Consider the following 20,241-nt stretch of genomic DNA (forward strand, 5'->3'; position numbering starts at 1 on the left):
TTTTGTTACATTTATTATAATCACTTTATTAATGATAATAGATTCCGGTAAAATTTAATATCAATAATCAAAATTTGTTTCAATTGATTTATATATGTTTATAGTATTGAGTACATACTGTATTAATAAAAAAAAAAAATTTTGCACAATTGAAACGCAAAATTTTGTAACAAAAATTAGAGATGTGCGCCTATATATCTATAATAAATACATGCACTTTACTGACCCACTCATTGATTAATTTATTTTTGTTATACAGTAGTACTAGTAGAGATGTGTGCAGTCACGATGATGATGACCTTCACACTAATACATGTATTAATATTATTACATAACACACACACACACTATAAACACACAAAAGGATTGCATTGTTGTTGTGTTGAGTGTATGTTATTGAGTGACGTATTATTATAGATGTAAACACTGTTTTACTGTACATAAGTATTATTGCATTTGAATTCAATTGAAATATATGTATGGATTGGTCTGTTGTTTTGTTAAAAGATTCCGATTCATTATCGTTCTGTCCGGACACCCAAGCGGGTCCACTGCGTTCGGCTAACCAGTGAAGGTCGACATTCAACGACACAGATATTATGGCCGACTTTTCGCCGGACGGCAAAAACGGAAAACATAGTTCAACAATTTGCGGACACATTCTGTCCATAACCGAAGCTACCGGTTCGTCATAGTCTTTGCCGGCGAATAACAGTTTAAACAAAACCTTAACCTCTTTCAGTATGTGTGCAGCAATTCTGCGGACCGGTTGGCGACAGTAGCAGAGCATAACCAATGCCAGTGCTTCGACATTATGCAAAACATTAACCAAGTGTTCGTTTTTGGTCAGAGCCGAACCCGATTCGGCGGCACCAGAGGTGGTCTGATCTTTGCCACCACTAGTACTTGTTGTCGAGTTTTGCAGAGCATTCTTCCAACTCGTCAACAATTGGAGTAACATTCGCAACGAATTGTCGATTAAATTTGGAAACGAGTCGTTAATTTCGTGTAATAAGAAATGAATGAAACCTTCGATGACGTCTTCACGCCAGTCGGGAAAATCGACGATCATATTCTGCAATGACTGAAACGCTAGACCTTTCATCTCTTCGTCCATATGGACGGTAAGTCTGGCCAATAGGTCGACCAAATCTTGTTTGGACATACCGTCGGGAATAAGTCGCGGAACGGCTGCCACACACGTGCGGAACAAATCAATTTTTGGCTTACGTTCGCCGGTAATCATGTCGTCCGGTTCTTTGTTCATATTCTGGACGGTTGTCATCATCAGCGGGCGTCCAAATTGGACATCGAGTGCACGCAATATATCACTTAGTGTTTTGCGAACATATGGATAGTAATGATTCATTCCAATAGTTCGGGCCATCTCTTCGGTAAGCATTTTGTTCAAAAATGTTTTCTTAACGCGCAAAGTATTGCCCGAAGGCAATACACCAACTGTTCGCGGCATCGGTGGCTCTCCATCCTGTGTATCAATCAATAAAAATTAATTATTTAATTGAAGACATCATCTTTGATGACAATAAGAAAAAGATATACCTTTTGTTGTAGACTATCGGCCACTACAAGAAATGCACGCAAACCTATTGACATGCGTTCGGGAGTCAAAATAATTTTTATCTGACGGCCAACCGATAACAAATCGAAGACAATCTCTTTCATAGCAAAATCTAGTCGTTCTTGAGCTATAAATTGGATAATTTTGACAAATATATTGAGTGGTGTGTCTCTGGGCATCACTGCTTTAGATCCTTTCGGGAACAGAGAGTTGACAATACTATGCAATCGGCTCTGTGTTGCCGTATTGCTTTCGCATTTGATGCGAATCATATACACCCACAACAAACGGTAAAGTGATTCCAGTGCCACACGACTCATCTTCGCTTCTTTGATTTTGAGCTGCTGGAGACACATCGCCAGAAAGTAGTGCCAATTCATCAGGAAGAATGTCTTTTGGCTGACACACAATAGACAGGTAACCAATGGAAACAGTGCCAGACTGTGCTTCTTTTTCGTACATAAATCAAGTGTTGGCGGATAAAGCATTTCGACAAAATTCTTCAGACACGGAACGTTCACTTCGTTCTTGACGGTGGCCGCCACCGGTACCAGTATTTCGACAAAAAGTCCGGCCAATGCATGTTTGATGTCTTTGTCTTTGACTTCGAGAAAATATTGGGCGCATTCGTGCATAAATTGAAACGATGCCTCAAATTCTTCGATGGGAACCATTTTGATTCGAAAGAATTTCATACCCATCAGCAAACTGATGATATTGTGAGTAGTTATCGGATTGTTTGGCTCTTTTGCCCTCAACTCTTTGAACTCACTCATGAATCGTTTGCGTACCGACTGGAACCTGGACTGAGCCAATACACCGATCACTTCGGCATAGAGATCGGCAATCATATTGATGTTCTGTAGGTTGGGATCGTTTTGGGCCTCTTCGCGGAAGCGAAAGTGACGAAAAGCCAGAGCTTCGATATGATTTGTCAGTTCTTCATAGCCGGGATGTAGTGACAACTGTTTGAGTACTTCGATGAGAAATAAACAGAAAATAAATTCAACGGCCAAATCACGCTTTTCCATCAAATAGAAGTGTTCGGCCTTTTCGAGACTCTCGCTGTTGGTCAAAGATTTACCGGTTGCCTTAGACAGCGAATCGGTCAACGATTTGACTGACTTGTGGTCGCTGGCCTGCGACGACTGCGATGCTGTTAGCTGTCTGTCCTCTAACTGACGGTCATACCAGGCAAACAATGTACGCAACAGTGACGGCAAACAGTGTTCGGCTACGGATCCAAAAGCGGTCAACAGTTGATCAAATACTGGATCTTCGCCTCTTTGTAACGATTTGGCCAGTGGTCGCTCCAATGGTTCCGATGACAGTACGTAATCGATCTTTTTCTGGGCCAACACCGCAAACTCGGCAAACAGTGTCCTCAGAATGAATTCGCCCGGTTTTGGGTCGCTTTTCATGCCTTTGAAGTCTCCACTCTTGAGACACGACGATCGCATATTACCACACTTGACATCGGAGGCGGCGGCTATAGTGGCCGCTGCGTCAACAGTGTCTTCGGCTGTGGCCGCGGGCAGCGTCGGCAGCGCAAACTGTGCGGCAGTCGAGTCACTCATTGGGTAATATAGTTATTTTTTTCGGGCGGTAAATGTCCACAAAAAATAATTAATTAATTAAAATTTGTTTCAATTTCCTGTGGATCTGACATATCTTTTTGTTGATGTCCAACACAATGACATCCAACAAACAACTGATCCCATATACAGACACACACACAGAGAGACAAAACTACTGGTGCTTTCAATAAAAAAAATAATCAATCAATCAATCAATTGATTGATTTATTAAATTAAATGATTTTTTTTATATAATAATAATAAGTATTGACTGCTTGTGTTGTGTTTGCGTTTGTGTTATGTTTTTCTGACAATCACTGACTAACTAACTGACTGTAATGTAATGCAATGCAATGCTATTGCTATGTCTTAACCATTGATTGGCTTAAAAAATCAAATCATATGTTTGGCTATTAATATATTTGCGTTATTTGTGACTTCAAAAAAAAAAACTAAATAAAAAATAATTTTTTTTGTCTTGAATATAACGTTACGTTTTTAGTTATTTATTTGTAGTTATATTTTGTTGTAATTATTTAGAGAGAGAGAGAGAGAGAGAGAGAGAGAGAGAGAGAGAGAGAGAGAGAGAGAGAGAGAGAGAGAGAAGTTTTTCAATATTATGTATTTACTGTACAATAATTGTTGTCACAACTGTTATAATCACAACAACAAAAATACAAAAACCCCATTGACTTTGTATTTGTATTAAAAACTACTATAAAAAAACATTGATTGATATTAAACAACTAATTATTTTTTATTTTATTATAAATTATTATTATTTTATTATTAACTATCGATTTAAACCAAATTTAACTTAAAGTTTTCAGTCACCGAAAAAAAACTATTTAATTATTTTTTATAAAACTGAAAATCATTTTATTTTTAAAAGTGAAGAAAAATAATGCAAAAACTTGGTATCAATTCATCAAACATACAATCATTGGGCAGACATTTGAAGCCAAACTTTTCGTTTTCTTTGAATCAAAAGTTTAAGAAATGGTTCGATATTTACGAAGACTTTATTGGCGTCAAAGAAGTTCGCAAAACACAGGAAGCAGTTCTCAAAGTAGGTGTCAATCAAATACAACAATATATTGTCAATCAATTGTTGTGACGATAATAAGCAAACATTTTATTAGTTTAATATCGTTTGTCATTGAAATTTCTTGTATATGAAGAGTGAGTCCGAGTTTGTCGGTTCAACCAAAGCCCGACGCGATGTCCAAAACCAGATGATTGGTCTTCAGGAACAACTCAAACAAATCAGACAAAAACTCGGTTTGCGATAACATTTGCCAATTGTTTTTTGATATATCATTAAATTTTTTGTTTTTTTTGTGGTTATTATCTTAAAATTCATAGACTCTACGCACAGAAGCGACGAGTCGTATCTGACGCTAATTACAAGAGAGCATCAGTTTATCAAAGAAGAGATCCAACTGTTGGAAACACTTCGCCGATTGGAGGAAACAGAAAGACAATTGTTTTCGCAATTTTCAAATAAGTTAAGAGAGGCTCACGAGGTATAGTATATTCAGAGATTTGTGGCATAAATTTTTAATGACATGGATTTACTGACTAATCAATGATTGTTTTGTTTGTTTATATACTTTTTTTTAGGTGGAACGGGTCCGCCAGGAAAAGACAAAATATTTGTCAATGTTGGGCACAATTATCGGCGCCTGTCTCGGCATTATAGCCACCAGTGTTAATCATGCATTCAAACGGCGCGATTTCAAAGAGTTGGCCAAAATGATAGAGACGTCCAACGCGTCAAAAGTGGCACTCAATAGTAGTAGTAGTAGTGTCGCAACAACTACTTCGGAACCGTTAGCTCACGAAAACAACAGTATGGCCAGCAATGCGACGATAGCTAAGAGTACGGTAATAACGATGACGACGACAAATGAAACACAGACTGATCCGCAGTCGACAACAAGAGATGACGACAATAAGATTGTTGAATGCATTGCAAACACTGAATCCAATTTAGAGTATAAGATGAAAGTCAATAGTTTGACTACCGTTGTGGTCACCTATGCGCTCATTGCCATCACTTTACCGATAATTATACGAGTGTTTAGCGATTGATTTTTTTAAAAACTATTAAACAAAATTTTATATCCAATTATTATTATTATTTTGTTGTTGTTTTTTAGGTAATTAATTAATATTAGTTTTTTTATATGTATAGAAATCACTTTTTTTTTAAAAAAAGTTATAATAAAGTTATACCTGTAATATGTAAGTCAAACTTATTGCAGATATTATTATTATAATAAATTAAAAAAATTTTATTTAATGTGTAATAACTTTTTTTGTCAGTAAAACAATTGCTTAAATAACAATTGTTTTTGTGTGTCCACTGACCGGACGGGACGGATATACGGGTTGTGAGACCCGATTCACTCGCAATACTTGCCTATCAATTAACACATTAATACACACAAAGTCTACACTGAAGTTATGAATGGCTCACATATTAAACATTTTTGAATCAAACAATCATTATATACTGTATATAGTTATCAACTGTTCATTAAATTTAAGAAATGTTTGACATATTTAATCAAAATATATATAATTAATAAAAAAATTTTACATTATTTAAATAAAAATCATAATAAATACAGAAAAAATAGATTAATCTTTTAAAAATATACATAATATTGATTTTAATGCCATTTATGTTAATAAGATTATCCTTAAATTATTAAGCACTCAGTTGGCAACCCTAGCGATAGCGCAGACTATTGAGGATTACATCATATGTTTTACACATAATTTAAATGAAAACAAAACAAACATTTAATTGAATTGTTATTCCATTTAAACGACAATTAATTTGTTTTGAATTCAATTAAAACAATCAATAAATCAATCGATGAATACATGAGTCTAAACATTGACTGAATGTAAACAATAAGACAACAGTTGTCTTATAAATACTAATATCAACACAAATACCATATAATTAACGGTAAAATTGATATAAATTTTTAATTAATTATTTTATTAATAGTTTTTTTAATATATAAATAGATTATCAAAACTGAGAGATAGTTAGAGATATGTTTCATATATTGAGAAATACATTGAATGTCAACAAACATGTCATGTATTCACACAATGTTTGGACAATCAATGATTGCTTCAGAAGAAGTTGTTTTACAATTCACTCGTTGGTCAACACATTAGACAAGAATCAGTTCATTGAAGATCTAATGGATGAGGAAAGAGGTGACAATTAAATCAGACATTAGTATCAATACTGAAATATTTATTTGATTTTTAATATTGTATTAAATTTTAATGTTTTTCTCTATTTTTTTTACATTTCATTGAAGAGATTAACTATGAAAGTGATGTCTCTCTGTTTGATATCAAATATTTTACACCAAAAACATTAAGTTTACTGAATATCAAGTTTAATGAAAAAAACACCAATTGTTTCAATAGTTTAATGACACGTGAAATCAGTAGAGGTATTACTGTATAACAAGTTTTTATTTTACAATTATTTTTATATTTTAATGAATCATTTGTTTTTAACAATCAGTAGTATATGTTGTCTTTTTTTTGGCGGCATATCTAATGAAATATTTGATTTAAATATTTTCAAGTTATTGCAATGTTTTTAAAATTATCAAATGGTTATAAATTGTTAAGTAAAAGGTTTTACACTAAAATATTGAGATTCAATACTCAAAAAATATTTATATCAAATTTGAATGAATCTAAATTAAAATATTTGTTTTCAAACTTAAAGTTTGATAATAAAACTGATTCTTGTTTTAGTTGTTTACCGATGAAATCGATGAAAAGTTTGTATTTGATATAAAAAATTAATTTATTAGTAATTATTTTTTATAAATTAATATTTTGTCTTAATTTTTATTTTTGTGTTAATTTTATAGCAAATATCGCTAATTATGTGATTAGCGATGGAATCGACTTCACGACCGATTCATTGACGACTCAGATGAAGAACTTTACGGACAATGAGAATGCCATCAACTTCTTGAGTTCAGTGTCTCGAGTAGTAAACACTAAGAAAAAGAGTGGCAATGAAGAGGCATTTGTCACAAGATTTGTTTTGAATCTGTTGTTTGGTATCGGTTGGAAAGACATGACTCCTAATTACAAGATATCAATGGATTTAATGAATAATTATGTAAATATTATTAACATATTTAGTAATCACAAGTATTTTATAAATATTAAATTTCTTAGAGCCTACCCGTCCGACTCAGTGGAAGACCTGATCTATTATTTATTGATAAAGAAGACAACATTTGGCTTATATTAGAGTTGAAGAAACCGAATGATAATTACTCGGAGGTCGAGAAATATAAGGCTCAGACTGTTGGCTATGGAATCACAAGTTTCTTCAATAACTTAGTCAATGACTCATCTTCTGGTGTATTGTCTCATAATTATGACAAACAAATATTAAACACAAGACATGCGGTATTAATAAGAGGAATGAGATTTCATTTTTTCGAAATAACAATTAATGGCAAACACTTGAAGAGTCAACAATTGAATCAAACCATTGATTATACAGACGATTATATTCAGGTATTTTTTATAATAAGTTAATTATAATGTAATTAATTATATGATTGATTGGCAGACGTCTAATATTTTCATTGATGTGACTGAATGGCCAAAACATGGAAAAGGATTAAATTATTGCCGATTTAATGATCGCATCGATATATTATCAGCACTTGAATTGATTTACTCATTAAAACATCGTTTTATCAGATAATTGATTCATCAATCGATTAGTTTTGAATTTCATTTCATTATAATGTCACTTATTTTTTAACGATATATTTTTATTTTAATTGATTGTATTTATTACTACTAAATGATTTATTATTTTATTTTTAAAAATCAGTTAATTATATTTTTTAATGTCATAAAAAACATTTTTTTGCTACAAATTATTTTTAAATATATTTAATTGACGAATAAAGTGTCATTAAAGACATAAAATTCATTGAATATTAGTTTAATTAAAAAAATATATATATATTTATAACATTAAGTTATATTTTATTACAATTAGTTTAATAACTTAATATATAATATAGCCTAAAATGTGTGCAAAATTTTAGGCAATCTATCGGTAATAATAATATTTTGTGTGTATTGTACCGGCACTGGCCTAACGTAACCGTACTTATAGATGACAAGTCCTGAACCGAAACGGTTTACATAATTTAAGTACTGATTTCGGTAATACTTTGAGTGACACAAATCCGATGCAAACATTGATTTGCATTCAATCCAATTGATTGGCGTATAGTTTGCGGTACTGTCGTTGTCGGCGATAAACTTTGTTTTGTTTTTTGCAAAATAGTTGTTTACTTTAATCAAACAAATATCCGATTCATGGGTACAATGATTGGCGACGACGCCTAATGTCTTCACGATCAGCGGTATATTGAGTTTGAAATCCGGGGTCACATCGAAACAGTCGTCTATTCGCAGCTGACGTTCGCTAACGTATGAGATGTCGTTTCGATGTAACAGTTGGCTGACCTCCGACTCGAATACCAGTCCCGAGTTGTTTGTCATATGATTGGAATGATTGCCAAAAACGATATCATTTAAGTGACAAAGCATTACATCGACGGCCAGTCGACCGTCCGCTATATGACTGGTGTTTGCGGACATTGTTTTTGTCAAACTTTTGTCGTGATTGTAGCGATTCTGTAATACGTATTGTGCGGCCATTGTGTAACTGATACCGATTTCTTGGGCGATGTTCATCAACGACTTAGTGTTGTTGTTGGACACGCCATAGGAAGCAATAGCAGCCGTCACACTGGCCGACGATGGTTTGACCTCACACTTGAACTCATAGGCCGCCAAACTATAGATCACACAATGAATCCAATGCTGATCATCACTACGATCGGTGTTATCGTCGGCAACTGTTGCGGCGATCTGACCGCTACTGTTGTACGAAGCAATTAAGTGACCAAATTGTCGGATCAGTTGTAAACATATTTGTCTCAAATCGGTTCCGTATAGTGACCTCAATCGGCGGTATTCACTGATAATTTGATAATATTGTCGTCGTTTCATTTGTTTAATATCGTCATCGATGGTCAGTCACACCAGCAAACCATGTGATCAATCAAATGATTAATACATTTATAATAATAAATATTGACTTCAAATAAGCGCCAAAAAACATAAAACATAATAACAGCTGTTTTTTAGGTATCGATACAAACGAACGCTCGCTAATAGTAACGCTTGGAATGATTCGGCAAATCATCGTATGGTCGACAAACAAACAAAAGTTTTGTTACATTTATAATAATCACTTTATTATTGATAATAGATTCCGTGAATTTAATAATCAATTTGTTTCAATTGATTTATTTATGTTTATAGTTATTGAGTACATACTGTATTAACAACAAAATAATTTCTGCAAAATTTCGTAATAAGATTAGAGATGTGCGCCTATATATATATTTTATATGCACTTTACTGACCCACTCATTGATTCATTATTTTTTTATACAGTAGTACTAGTAGAGATGTGTGCAGTGATGTTGATGACCTTCACACTAATACATGTATTATTATTACATAACACTATAAACACACAAAAGGATTGCATTGTTGTACTATATATGTTGTGTTGAGTGTATGTTATTGAGTGACGTATTATTATTGCATTCAATTGAATTGAAATGTATGTATGGATTGGTTGAACCCGTTTTGTGTTTGTGTGTAAAGTCCTAAATACTATTATAAATAATAATAATAATAATAATAATAAATACCATTCATTAGGAAACTCAATGTGTGTTTGACTCACAAAATCATATGACGTTTTAGTTTTTTTTATTAAATATAAAAAAAAATTATTATTATTTAGTATTAATAATAATATACAGAGTTTTTGACGCAAACTTTTTTTTGTGGACATAAACTATACTATAGTATAGTATAGAGTATTATATATTGTTTTTTATATAAAGTAAACAAACAGTGAAACACAAGACACAAACACACACTTATATATCTGATATATACTTCAAGAGTTGTCTAACAAATTATTTTACCGATAATAAAGTGACCATTTTTTGGTTGTTGGTTATCTATTTATCTATTTTTTTGGTGACCAAATCATTCACCCGAACAAAGGATTAACGGGTCGGTGACCTCTGTGTGCGAGCGCGCGACCACTGCTTCAATAACCGTATGGATATGTTATTCACTATAGTATACGATGTGTGTGAGTGTGTGACCACTACTAAATGTGACCACTAAGAGCCCCCGATAATTACCGATAATAGAGAGAGAGAGAGAGAGATGTGCAAAAAGTGTGAGTCCTGTGATGGCCATCAAAACTCGCTTATCGACGGCTGCCGTCGAAATGAGGTCAGCACTGTTAGCGTTGTTCCCCGTAAATTGGTGGCCACTAAGAGGCCAATCGACGCCTCCGCTAACGATGACCAAGAGTTCAACGATTGGGAAGGTATTAAAAGGCGACGCATTTGTCCACAAAATCTGGTGATCCGTTTGTTGCGACGCGAAGTGAGCTACGGTCGACCAGTTGGCGGCTGCGGTATCGGTCGCCACGGCCTGAGGTCACTGCACCAGAATATTGTACCGAACTTTACGATTGTTAACATTGAAAAACCAAACTGTTTTCTACGCAAGTTTACGCCCGACGGTCGCCACTTATTGGCCTTCAGTGCCGACCAAACTTGTATCGAGATTTACCAATATATGGGTCCGTCGGCCGCATCTCATCTCTTGAAAGACATCCCCTCTGCCCAAGAGTTCACAACCAATGGAAGCGACGAAAAGTCTCAACGACTCAAAAGCAAAGTATTTGAGACATTATTCAAGTTGAAGAATGTGGTAAATGTGACCACAAATGGCGAACAATTGAATCGCGAGTGCAGTCTGTTTACAGACGACAGCCGTTTTGTTATTGTTTGTTCGGCTGCATTAGTCGGCGAAGAGTCGCCGCCCGTCTACTTTGATATCTATCGAAACAACGAATCTGTTTCGCCGAGCCAACGGTCGCCACTTGAAGACTATTCCCTACATTTGATTGACATAATCAATGGTAGAGTATGTGATAAGCGTGTGTTCAAAACCGATAAAATCATACTGAGCCACAACCAGGGCATCTATTTATATCGGAATACTCTGGCCGTACTGTCTGTCCAACATCAGACCATTCATGTGTTTCAGATCTCCAAAGAGGGCCAATTCATTGATGCCAAAAGTATTGGCCGATTTTGTTACGAAGACGACGAATTTCTTGTATCATCGGCAGCAACCAGAGAGAGGTCGGCTTCAACTGGTAGCCGACACCATCATCACCAGTCGAATATTATTAGGCCATTCCGTGAAGTGACACTGAATTCACTTAAACATCGATTAATGGTTTTTCTCTATCGAAAAGCTCATCTCGAAAGTCAACTGAATGGTAACAATTTGCCACTTCGCCGATTCTACCAGAACTTTGACCAGTTTTGTGCGCTTCGTATATGGAAAATGCAATTATTAGATGAAAATCATTTGCTTCTCAAGTATGCCAGCGAAGAAGTAATCACTTTACGTCTGTCCGATCTCAATAGTCCGCCGTCGCTGTTCGTTGTCTACAATATCAATACCAGTTGTGTGATCTCAGTCTTCGAGAATACATCGGAAGAGTTGTTGCAACTATTTGAAAGTTTTTGCGATCTGTTCCGTAACTGTTCCCTACAGAGTTCCCAGCAATTGATTTGTTCGCCATCTAATAACATACATTCACGACTATTGCAGCAACGGTTTAAGCAAACCATTGTCAATGCCCGTAACGGTGGCCAAACCGAAGCCGTTAGACGACTGTTGGCTCAGTTACCGATTAGCGCTCAATCGTTTACGTGCAGGTAATTACACACATAATAATAATAATAATCGGGTAATATTTTTATACAGTTTAATAATATTGTTTTTTTTTCAATTTGATGCACCGGTAGTCCATATCTGGATCTGTCACTGTTTAGCTATGACGACAAATGGATAACATTGATGGAAAGACCCCGATCCTGTGGCGATCATCCCATACGTTTCTATGCACGCGATTCAGGTATACTTAGGTTTAAGATATTTACCGGTTTGCAGAACCATCGGACCACTGTATCAACTGCCAGAAGACTGGTTGCATTTACTTTGCATCCAACTGATCCATTGTTGATCAGTGTTCAGCGTATTAATGCTGAATATGTGGTTAATTTGCACGTCAGACACTTTAATCCCTAACCCCTTATAAAACATATAGTATATATACGGTATATATATATATATATATATAAATATTAATATATGTAAGATATACAGTAAATATATATATATAATAATAAAATAAAATATAAAATAATATTATAAATATAAATAGTTTATATATTTTTTTGAGTTACATAATTGTGAATCTCTAATATTAATCATTAATATTAGCATATTATTGAATATATTAAAAATTGTAAATAATATTAAATATACATTTTTGAAAGAAATAATTGTTTTATAGTTTATCATTAATATATTTACTTATTATTAAAAAAATAACAATAAAACTTTCGATTGTAACTAATTTTTGATTCAATTATTGTATTATTAATTTAAATTATTTTTTATTATAACCGGGTTTTACTTATCTTTATAATTATTATTGTAATTATTATTGAATATTTTAATAAATTACTCAAATAATTGATATGATTGAAATAAATTGTTTTTTTTATTTAATCACAATATGAGGCTTACAATCATTTAATATTATCGTTAATATTGCTTTTTTAATAGTTTATATAATTTTAATAATTCAAACATAAAACTATAATAATTTTTTTCCAACAATTATTATTATAGTCAACAGTGTATGTATGTATGTGTGTGTGTGTATGTGTTTGTATATACAGTATACAGTATATACTGTAATATATATTTATATTAATATACTATAAATTTATTTATTAAAATTTATATGTATTTATTATCATATATTTAGAGAACAATTAAATGCTCGATTGATTTATAGATTAATATGCAATTTGATATTTAATAATTATTCGTATTTTTAAAAGATATCATATTTAGTAAAATTATTATTATTATTATTATTAAAATTAATTAAATAGCATCAGAGACAGGAAAAATAGTTTATATTTAGCATATATATTATTATTATTAATAATTATATTTATGTTTGTTTGTTTTTTAAAAATAATAATTACAACACAAATATATATATAATTTATTTCATATTGTATTATATACTCATTAGAGATCATAAAAAGGATGGAATAATAATAATAATAATTTTTTTGGTTAATATTTGTTGTTTTTTTCTCATTAAAAATATTGAAACTTTTAATTGTATATATATATATAGATAAATATAATAAATAATAAGCAATGTATATTTTTAAAAGATATTCTAGCTAGTTGATAATTCCCAATAAATAAATTATTGTATTTTTTTAGTTAATTAAAAAATAAATTTATATTTAAATTGTCAGTTTTTTTTCATTCAATCCATGATAAAAAATAATTGTAATTTTTAAACTCTCATATATTAAATTGATAAATGTTTGTTTGTTTTTTTAATGATAGAGCACCAAATATTGTAATTATTTAGCTATGTTAATTTTTGTTGTTGTTGGTTTAAATTTATAATAATGATAAATTCAATAATCATATACATATTGAATATTTATATAATATATATATATAATATCGCAAAAATATTGAGGAAAATCACACATCATATGGATTGCACTGCATTTAGTAACGATTATCTTTTCGTTAATTAATTAATAAATTATATATATTTAATCAATTTTTATCTGTTTGTCTGTTTGCTTGTAATGATACCAATTAATCACTTATTGTAATTTCTATATATCTTTATAATATGTATTTTTATTTTATCAATATCATCATCATTAACTTAACAACATTGTATAATATAATGTGGTTTATTCTAAAATATCCCAAATGGAAATGTTTTGTAATTTTAGTTAATTATTATATTAATTTAATTATAATTCAAATAAATTAAAATCTATGCATTGATTAGATTTAACACAAAACTCCAGAAAATATGACTTTGAAGGAGAAAAAACTTAATACTTAATTAAAAAAACATAATAATTAATTAAATTGTTTGATGATAACAAATTAGTGAGCAAATAAAACAAGTTATAAGTTATAACTTATATATTAATTAATTAATATATATATATGATATATATATCATATTTCGAGAGATAAATTAACTAATAATTTGTAATTCAATTATCTTTGGTATGAGAATTATGAAATTGAGATATAATTTCTTTTTTTTTTAAATAATGTAATGTATAGTTAAAAATAAAAATAGTTAACTTTCTAACAAATTAAGTGATACAATAACAACAAAACAATTACCCGAATAATGGGTAGTCACCAACAAAATTATTTTCTTTTTTAAAAACGGTCACCAAATGATTAGAAAGACTAACAATTCATTGGTTTTTTTCGCATTTTGTTTGTTTAAAGTTTAAAACACATTTAAAATTTTTTGTAATAATCTTAATAATAATAATAATAATTAAAAATAATTTAATCCATTTTAATGACCAATTGGTACCAACACTTGCACATAACTGATGGGAAACAGACCGCTCTTTCCATTGACTGTACCCTCGAACCAGTTGTCGTCGATCTTACTCTTCAATTGTATGACATCTCCCTCATTGAAAGGCAATTCGTTTGGATTTTCCGGCTCGAAGTCGTACAGCGCCTGACAGCAGGGCGTCCTCTGCTCTGGAGATCGGGCTGGAGAGCGAACAGGAGATGGAAGTGGTGAGGCTATTGTTTTCATTACATTTATCATCATATGTTTGTGTTTATAGATATTATTATTGGCAATACAAAGCAATTGGCAATATTGGAGAGATAGAGAAAAAAGAAAGAAACAGTTAGTTAGCAAAAGCACTGTTAGTTTTTTTTCAAGTGGACAGTTAGTTAATTAGTTAGTTATAAATTTATCTGGAGATACCGTTTGGAGAGCGCATCTTTGAGTTAGCATTAGTTGTGTCTAAGAATAGATTTGACGGCTTTTGCGGAGTTTCGACCGGAGATTCTGGTTATATGGACAATACATTTGTGTGGGAAAACAGTGAGAGAGGGGATGGAGAAGAAATTGATTCACATTAAAAGCAATGTTATGGATAATTATTAATGTTTTTTTTGTTAGGAAAGGTATGTTACGATTAAAGACCAGAACCAACAATCGATTTTTTTGAGATAGAGAGCGATTGAGACATAAATTAATAGTTAAATTAAATTAAAGTTAATATACAGTAATAAGTCTAGAGAATTAGTAGTAGTAATTGATAAACATATATATACTGTAATTGCAATTGCATTGCACTGGTATTAAACAAAATAAAAAAAAATTGCTAAAAAAATCGTTTACTGTTATTATTATAATGACTGTCATAATAGTTGTAATGACTGTTATTGGTGTTATGGCTGCTATTATAATGGCTGTTACGGTTATGATGATTGTTGGCAATGGTTTTACCGTTGAGTAGGTGTGCGGTAGTGCTAATGGGATTATATAGTTGTCCGTTAGTTTGACTATAATCGTGCCAACCATTATAGTGCGGGCTCTGGTCGGTGCCGGGCGATACGTCATCTCCAGTGATGGCCACATTCAGATGCAGATTCAGTTCGTGTAGCTTTTTGGGCACATAGGGCTCCGGGCTCTTGGTGCCTGCATCGTTTTTCCTATAAACAACAATGATAATAAGCACACAAAATTAACCCACACACACAAAATCTACCGGTGCCCACTCCACCCCCACACACATAAATAGGTAGGCTATCATCGAAAATAAAGACATACTGTTCCATTAGACGTGATGTTAGACTCTCCAAAATGTTGGCGCATTGGCTGTGATATTCGTATAGTGCTTCGGAAAGAGCGGCTATTTGTGAGACCTGTTCGACATCGTTTTGCAGAAGATTATGCATTCCCATTGACGCCAAATTGAATGACTCTTCGAACTTGTCTTCAGCCAATTTGATCTCATCCTCAGTAATATGAGTTCCTTTGCATTTCTTACGTTTTTTACAATCATAGTCCAGCCGTCGTCCCTCTAATTTCTTTCGGTGATGCATAACATCCTTAAGATCTTTTGACTGCATGTGCATCAATGGTTCCAAAAAATTTTGTTTAACATTATCTTCCAATGCGTACTTGATTTCTGACATTTCTCTTAAGGCTTCACCCATTTCTATAAGGCTTAGGGCTAATCATTCAAATGAAAAATATTAAAATTAAAACAACTATTTAAGACAACTATATCATCACTTCAAACTAATCAATCAATTAACAAATCAATCGATTGGCTGATTGATTGGATAATAATAATAAAAACTAACCAAAAGATGAGTCTTCGCCTAAATCTTTGCCATATTTACACATACTATCCCCGAGAGTTCCCTCTGGCTGTGGATAACTGTGCGTTTTCGAGCCCTTTATCTTCGAGCTAACCGTTAGCTTGGCGCGGGTAGCTATAAAGTAATAGACAAACGGGTAATTACGGGTAATTAATATTATGTTTAGTTAATCAGTCCAATAACCAGAATACCTGGATTAGGCTGCAAATACTCTCTAGTCTTGTTCATTAAATCTTCAACCAATTCGTTGGTGACATCGGTTTTCTATACAACAAAATAAATCAAAATAATATATTAAATGGACAGTTAGTTAGATGGATGGATGGTTAGATAGATTGCCTACCCGTTCCATAAGCGTAAAATCATCGGTAAATTTGGTGCCCTCTGCGCCACCAATTTTTTCGCTCATATACTAGTAATTAATTTAAACAAAAAAAATTAAATTAATAAATTATTTATCCGATAATAATAATTAATTAAATTTGATTTATCATTTGGCATAACTATATAACTATATATATATATATATACAGAGACATACATTAAAATTTTAATTACATTTTTCATATACTAAAATAATATTTTGATTAATAACCTAGGATAATTAGGGTAATTAAATTTTAATTTTAATTTAATTTATTACATTACAAGCAATTATTATCATAATAATTATCAATTAAATAACACTATTTTTTATATTTATTGTATAATCATCAGGTTATACCTTTAAAAAAATATATATTTAATTTTAAAACAGCTAGGCAAATTAATATTATTATTAAAAATAATTTTAATAGTATAATATATTATCTTGCTTATATCATCAATAAATAAATTGAAATAATTGCATATATGATAAATCATATGATATCATATACTGTTTAAGTAATAATAATTAATATCATAAACATTTATAAACACAAATTATATGGCAAATACATGTAGTAATTAAATTAATAGTCAATACAAATACAAAATAGTAATAATTATAATAACATATGATATTTAAATTTATAAATAATAATAATTAAATAATTGATTTAAATACCTGATTAGCTTTATTTAATTGTTTCTTAAATCCTGCTAAAGCCATGTTGTTTTTGGGGATCAGTTTGCGGTGATGTTTAGCAACACTTTTTTTTATTTTTGTGTCAAATAATATATTTGAAAAATTATTATATGATATACAGTATATATGATATTAATATTTCAATTTGAAACACACAATAACATACCAAATATATATTATATAACAATATTTTTTGATTTTAAATAAATAATTCACTAAATAATAGATGAATTTTTTTTTTCAATTCAATTCACACACAAAAAAATATTATTCAAAATATTATTATTATTTTTATTCAACAAAAAAAATAAATATTAATTCACAAAATATATGGAGTAAATGACAAAAATGATTGTAAAAATTGTGTTATCAATAATTGTAATAATAATAATAATAATAAGTTGTTTTGTAAAATAACAACACAGAAAAAAATAATTATATATATATTTGTAATATTATTATAATAAATATATAATAATTAAAAATATCGTTTAAATATTATTATAATAATAATATTATCCAATATATAGCTGACTCTCTATCTCTCTCTCTATTGTGTGTATGGTTTGACTGTATGTACGGAAAAAATATACGTTAAATATATTATTATAGCATTCAAATGGGTATCACATATACAGTACAGTCAATGAAGTCAGTTATACAGTGAGTGAGTTAGTGAGTGAACGATACATATTAGACATACAGTTAGTGTTTAGGAGAGTTAGAGCCGCGAAGTAAGCGTTAAATTAGATGTTCAGTGCTTTGACTGTTAGTTTGAGTTTTTTTAGAGGAGAGGAGAGAAAGAGAGAGAGAAAGAGAGAGAGAAAGAGAGAGAGAAAGAGAGAGAGAGAAAGAGAGAGAGAGAGAGAGAGAGAGAAAGAGAGAGAGAAAGAGAGAGAGACTTGTGTTAGAATTTTGCGACTCTTTTTCTCCCAAAGACTCTCTGTTGATATTCAATAACTAGAGAATCAAATTATAGTAATAGTTATTTGACTTTTTTTTTGTTTTTGTCCAAACTGTATGTTCAATAACTTTTTTTTAAAAAAATATACAGTATATCGAAATAAATATTATTTTAATTTTAAATATATATATAATTTTTAACAATAAATGATCCTTTTTTTTGTTGTTTTTGTAGCTTTTTTTCTATAAAAATCCTTATTTTAAACATTTGCTCAACTATTTCAATCTAGTTTATTGTTTTAAAAAAATGTGATGTATATTTATAAATAAGATAAATATTATTATTTTTTAATAATTAACATTTGAATTAAAATTTACATTAACTATATATCATTTATGTTTCTCTCACTAAAAATTTATTTTACAAATATTAAAATTTTTAAAAATTTTAATTATTTTACTTACTAAAAATTACTTACCACCCATTGATCTGTATTTAATATCTAGATAATTTAATTAAATAATGTATAAACATTTAAAAATAATTTTTTAATGTATTTACTACAGTATTAATGCGTTATAAATCTAAGTTTAAGTCTAAGAATTTAACCGTAAAAATAACTCTAACTTTAATTTGATTCTCTAATAATAAATAAAAACTGTGTTATTGACTGAAATAATATCGTTTCTGTGCTAACATTGACGCCAATGACGACACTAATAATAATAAACGCTTAACGACACAAACATTGGGGATATATATACGTCATAATATACGTGTATATATCGCGGGGGTCACCAGTGGTTGACATTTATCATCAAAAAAAAATAATTATTGGTGTGTTTTTATATTTAGTCCTTAAATTAATAGTTAATTCAAAGTTTATTTCAAATTAGAAATACAATAAAACAATTGTTTAGTTTTTTTTCTATCGCATCTCAATTGTGTGAAAACTTTTTTTTCAATTCAATTCAATTGTCAATTATAGTCTTAAAAAACAACTGTTCATTGAATTCTATGGACACATACAGTAGATTTGAAAACAAAACAATTTTTTCAAAAAAAAAAAATTATTGAAATTGGATATTAAATTTCTGAAAAAATAGTTAGAAAAAACTTTTTTCAAAAATGTTTTTGAAATATATTCAGTTATATTATATTTAACTTATATACAGTTATATGGATATATATATATAATGGTTTCGGATTACTTATGGATATTGAATAACAGGATAATGTGTTTTTTTGTTTGTTTAAGAAATACATAATTAATTTAATCTTTATTTTTTAAATATACCATATTTTTTGACAAATCAATGATATAAGATATGATAAGATAATATATATCATACATATAATTATCATTTAGATTACAACAAGTAAAGGCTTTTAGCGTAATATATATTTTTTTAATACAGTAAGTCTCATGTGATTACAATTAGTGCAATACTTTATTATATATTTGTTTTATTTTTTTGTTTAATATAGTTTAAACAAACAAAAATAATTTAACTATTAATTGATAGCCAACTCTTTATGGCCTCAATAGAGAGAGAGAGAGAGAGAGAGAGAGAGAGAGAGAGAGAGAGAGAGAGAGAGAGAGAGAGAGAGAGAGAGAGAG

General features: G+C 30.6%; 6 protein-coding genes across 12 annotated transcripts; 3 read left to right on the forward strand and 3 right to left on the reverse strand.

The window, feature by feature from the left end:
* Nucleotides 1-190: 190 nt before the first annotated feature.
* On the reverse strand, nucleotides 191-3,333 carry LOC128958490 (protein furry-like). The gene is made up of 2 exons (XM_054304352.1): nucleotides 1,561-3,333; nucleotides 191-1,486 (listed from the first exon to the last, which is right to left on the reverse strand). Exons 1-2 carry the CDS (start codon nucleotides 3,154-3,156, stop codon nucleotides 302-304), a joined length of 2,781 nt encoding a protein of 926 aa, XP_054160327.1. The 5' UTR covers nucleotides 3,157-3,333; the 3' UTR covers nucleotides 191-301.
* Nucleotides 3,334-4,035: 702 nt separating this feature from the next.
* LOC128957761 (mitochondrial potassium channel-like) lies at nucleotides 4,036-5,250 on the forward strand. Its single transcript, XM_054303573.1, has 4 exons — nucleotides 4,036-4,225; nucleotides 4,338-4,437; nucleotides 4,522-4,682; nucleotides 4,780-5,250. Exons 1-4 carry the CDS (start codon nucleotides 4,061-4,063, stop codon nucleotides 5,248-5,250), a joined length of 897 nt encoding a protein of 298 aa, XP_054159548.1. The 5' UTR covers nucleotides 4,036-4,060.
* Nucleotides 5,251-5,936: 686 nt separating this feature from the next.
* On the forward strand, nucleotides 5,937-7,933 carry LOC128957762 (uncharacterized). The gene is made up of 6 exons (XM_054303574.1): nucleotides 5,937-6,139; nucleotides 6,202-6,399; nucleotides 6,507-6,644; nucleotides 7,077-7,333; nucleotides 7,393-7,740; nucleotides 7,796-7,933. Exons 2-6 carry the CDS (start codon nucleotides 6,231-6,233, stop codon nucleotides 7,931-7,933), a joined length of 1,050 nt encoding a protein of 349 aa, XP_054159549.1. The 5' UTR covers nucleotides 5,937-6,139; nucleotides 6,202-6,230.
* Nucleotides 7,934-8,262: 329 nt separating this feature from the next.
* LOC128957763 (CDAN1-interacting nuclease 1-like) lies at nucleotides 8,263-9,261 on the reverse strand. Its single transcript, XM_054303576.1, has one exon. It carries the CDS (start codon nucleotides 9,259-9,261, stop codon nucleotides 8,263-8,265), a length of 999 nt encoding a protein of 332 aa, XP_054159551.1.
* Nucleotides 9,262-10,147: 886 nt separating this feature from the next.
* LOC128958857 (DET1 homolog) lies at nucleotides 10,148-12,456 on the forward strand. Its single transcript, XM_054304808.1, has 2 exons — nucleotides 10,148-12,083; nucleotides 12,174-12,456. The coding sequence occupies exons 1-2, from the start codon at nucleotides 10,507-10,509 to the stop codon at nucleotides 12,454-12,456; spliced, it is 1,860 nt and encodes a 619-aa protein (XP_054160783.1). The 5' UTR covers nucleotides 10,148-10,506.
* A 2,315-nt stretch (nucleotides 12,457-14,771) lies between these two features.
* LOC128958850 (endophilin-A-like) lies at nucleotides 14,772-17,924 on the reverse strand. 7 transcript variants are annotated; one of them, XM_054304796.1, is made up of 9 exons: nucleotides 17,883-17,924; nucleotides 17,696-17,780; nucleotides 16,991-17,059; nucleotides 16,839-16,911; nucleotides 16,630-16,761; nucleotides 16,091-16,496; nucleotides 15,839-15,972; nucleotides 15,239-15,322; nucleotides 14,772-15,048 (listed from the first exon to the last, which is right to left on the reverse strand). In XM_054304796.1, exons 2-9 carry the CDS (start codon nucleotides 17,738-17,740, stop codon nucleotides 14,810-14,812), a joined length of 1,182 nt encoding a protein of 393 aa, XP_054160771.1. In that variant the 5' UTR covers nucleotides 17,741-17,780; nucleotides 17,883-17,924; the 3' UTR covers nucleotides 14,772-14,809. The 7 variants fall into 7 exon arrangements, with proteins under 7 accessions (XP_054160771.1, XP_054160775.1, XP_054160774.1 ...); XM_054304800.1 differs by lacking the exon at nucleotides 15,239-15,322 and having other exon boundaries at nucleotides 14,772-15,015; XM_054304799.1 differs by lacking the exon at nucleotides 15,239-15,322 and having other exon boundaries at nucleotides 14,772-15,015; nucleotides 15,767-15,972.
* Between the last annotated feature and the right edge of the window lie 2,317 nt (nucleotides 17,925-20,241).

Source organism: Oppia nitens, unplaced genomic scaffold, assembly GCF_028296485.1.
Source record: "Oppia nitens isolate AA-2021 unplaced genomic scaffold, nextdenovo-longstitch-racon4-pilon3 scaffold3_pilon_pilon_pilon, whole genome shotgun sequence".
In the NCBI taxonomy this organism is placed as follows: Eukaryota; Metazoa; Arthropoda; class Arachnida; order Sarcoptiformes; family Oppiidae; genus Oppia; species Oppia nitens.

Excerpts from the sequence above, each read along its gene's own strand:
- LOC128958490 (XM_054304352.1), bottom strand. The coding sequence starts at position 3,156 with ATGAGTGACTCGACTGCCGCACAGTTTGCGCTGCCGACGCTGCCCGCG. Across the intron at positions 1,487-1,560 it reads CCGATAGTCTACAACAAAAG|GATGGAGAGCCACCGATGCC; the intron begins GTATATCTTTTT and ends ATTGATACACAG.
- LOC128957761 (XM_054303573.1), top strand. The coding sequence starts at position 4,061 with ATGCAAAAACTTGGTATCAATTCATCAAACATACAATCATTGGGCAGA. Across the intron at positions 4,226-4,337 it reads CACAGGAAGCAGTTCTCAAA|AGTGAGTCCGAGTTTGTCGG; the intron begins GTAGGTGTCAAT and ends TTGTATATGAAG. Across the intron at positions 4,438-4,521 it reads ACAAATCAGACAAAAACTCG|ACTCTACGCACAGAAGCGAC; the intron begins GTTTGCGATAAC and ends TAAAATTCATAG.
- LOC128957762 (XM_054303574.1), top strand. The coding sequence starts at position 6,231 with ATGTTTCATATATTGAGAAATACATTGAATGTCAACAAACATGTCATG. Across the intron at positions 6,400-6,506 it reads TCTAATGGATGAGGAAAGAG|AGATTAACTATGAAAGTGAT; the intron begins GTGACAATTAAA and ends ATTTCATTGAAG. Across the intron at positions 7,334-7,392 it reads TGGATTTAATGAATAATTAT|AGCCTACCCGTCCGACTCAG; the intron begins GTAAATATTATT and ends TAAATTTCTTAG.
- LOC128957763 (XM_054303576.1), bottom strand. The coding sequence starts at position 9,261 with ATGAAACGACGACAATATTATCAAATTATCAGTGAATACCGCCGATTG.
- LOC128958857 (XM_054304808.1), top strand. The coding sequence starts at position 10,507 with ATGTGCAAAAAGTGTGAGTCCTGTGATGGCCATCAAAACTCGCTTATC. Across the intron at positions 12,084-12,173 it reads GCTCAATCGTTTACGTGCAG|TCCATATCTGGATCTGTCAC; the intron begins GTAATTACACAC and ends ATGCACCGGTAG.
- LOC128958850 (XM_054304793.1), bottom strand. The coding sequence starts at position 17,740 with ATGGCTTTAGCAGGATTTAAGAAACAATTAAATAAAGCTAATCAG. Across the intron at positions 16,497-16,629 it reads AGGCGAAGACTCATCTTTTG|CCCTAAGCCTTATAGAAATG; the intron begins GTTAGTTTTTAT and ends TTGAATGATTAG. Across the intron at positions 15,973-16,090 it reads ACATCACGTCTAATGGAACA|GAAAAACGATGCAGGCACCA; the intron begins GTATGTCTTTAT and ends TGTTGTTTATAG.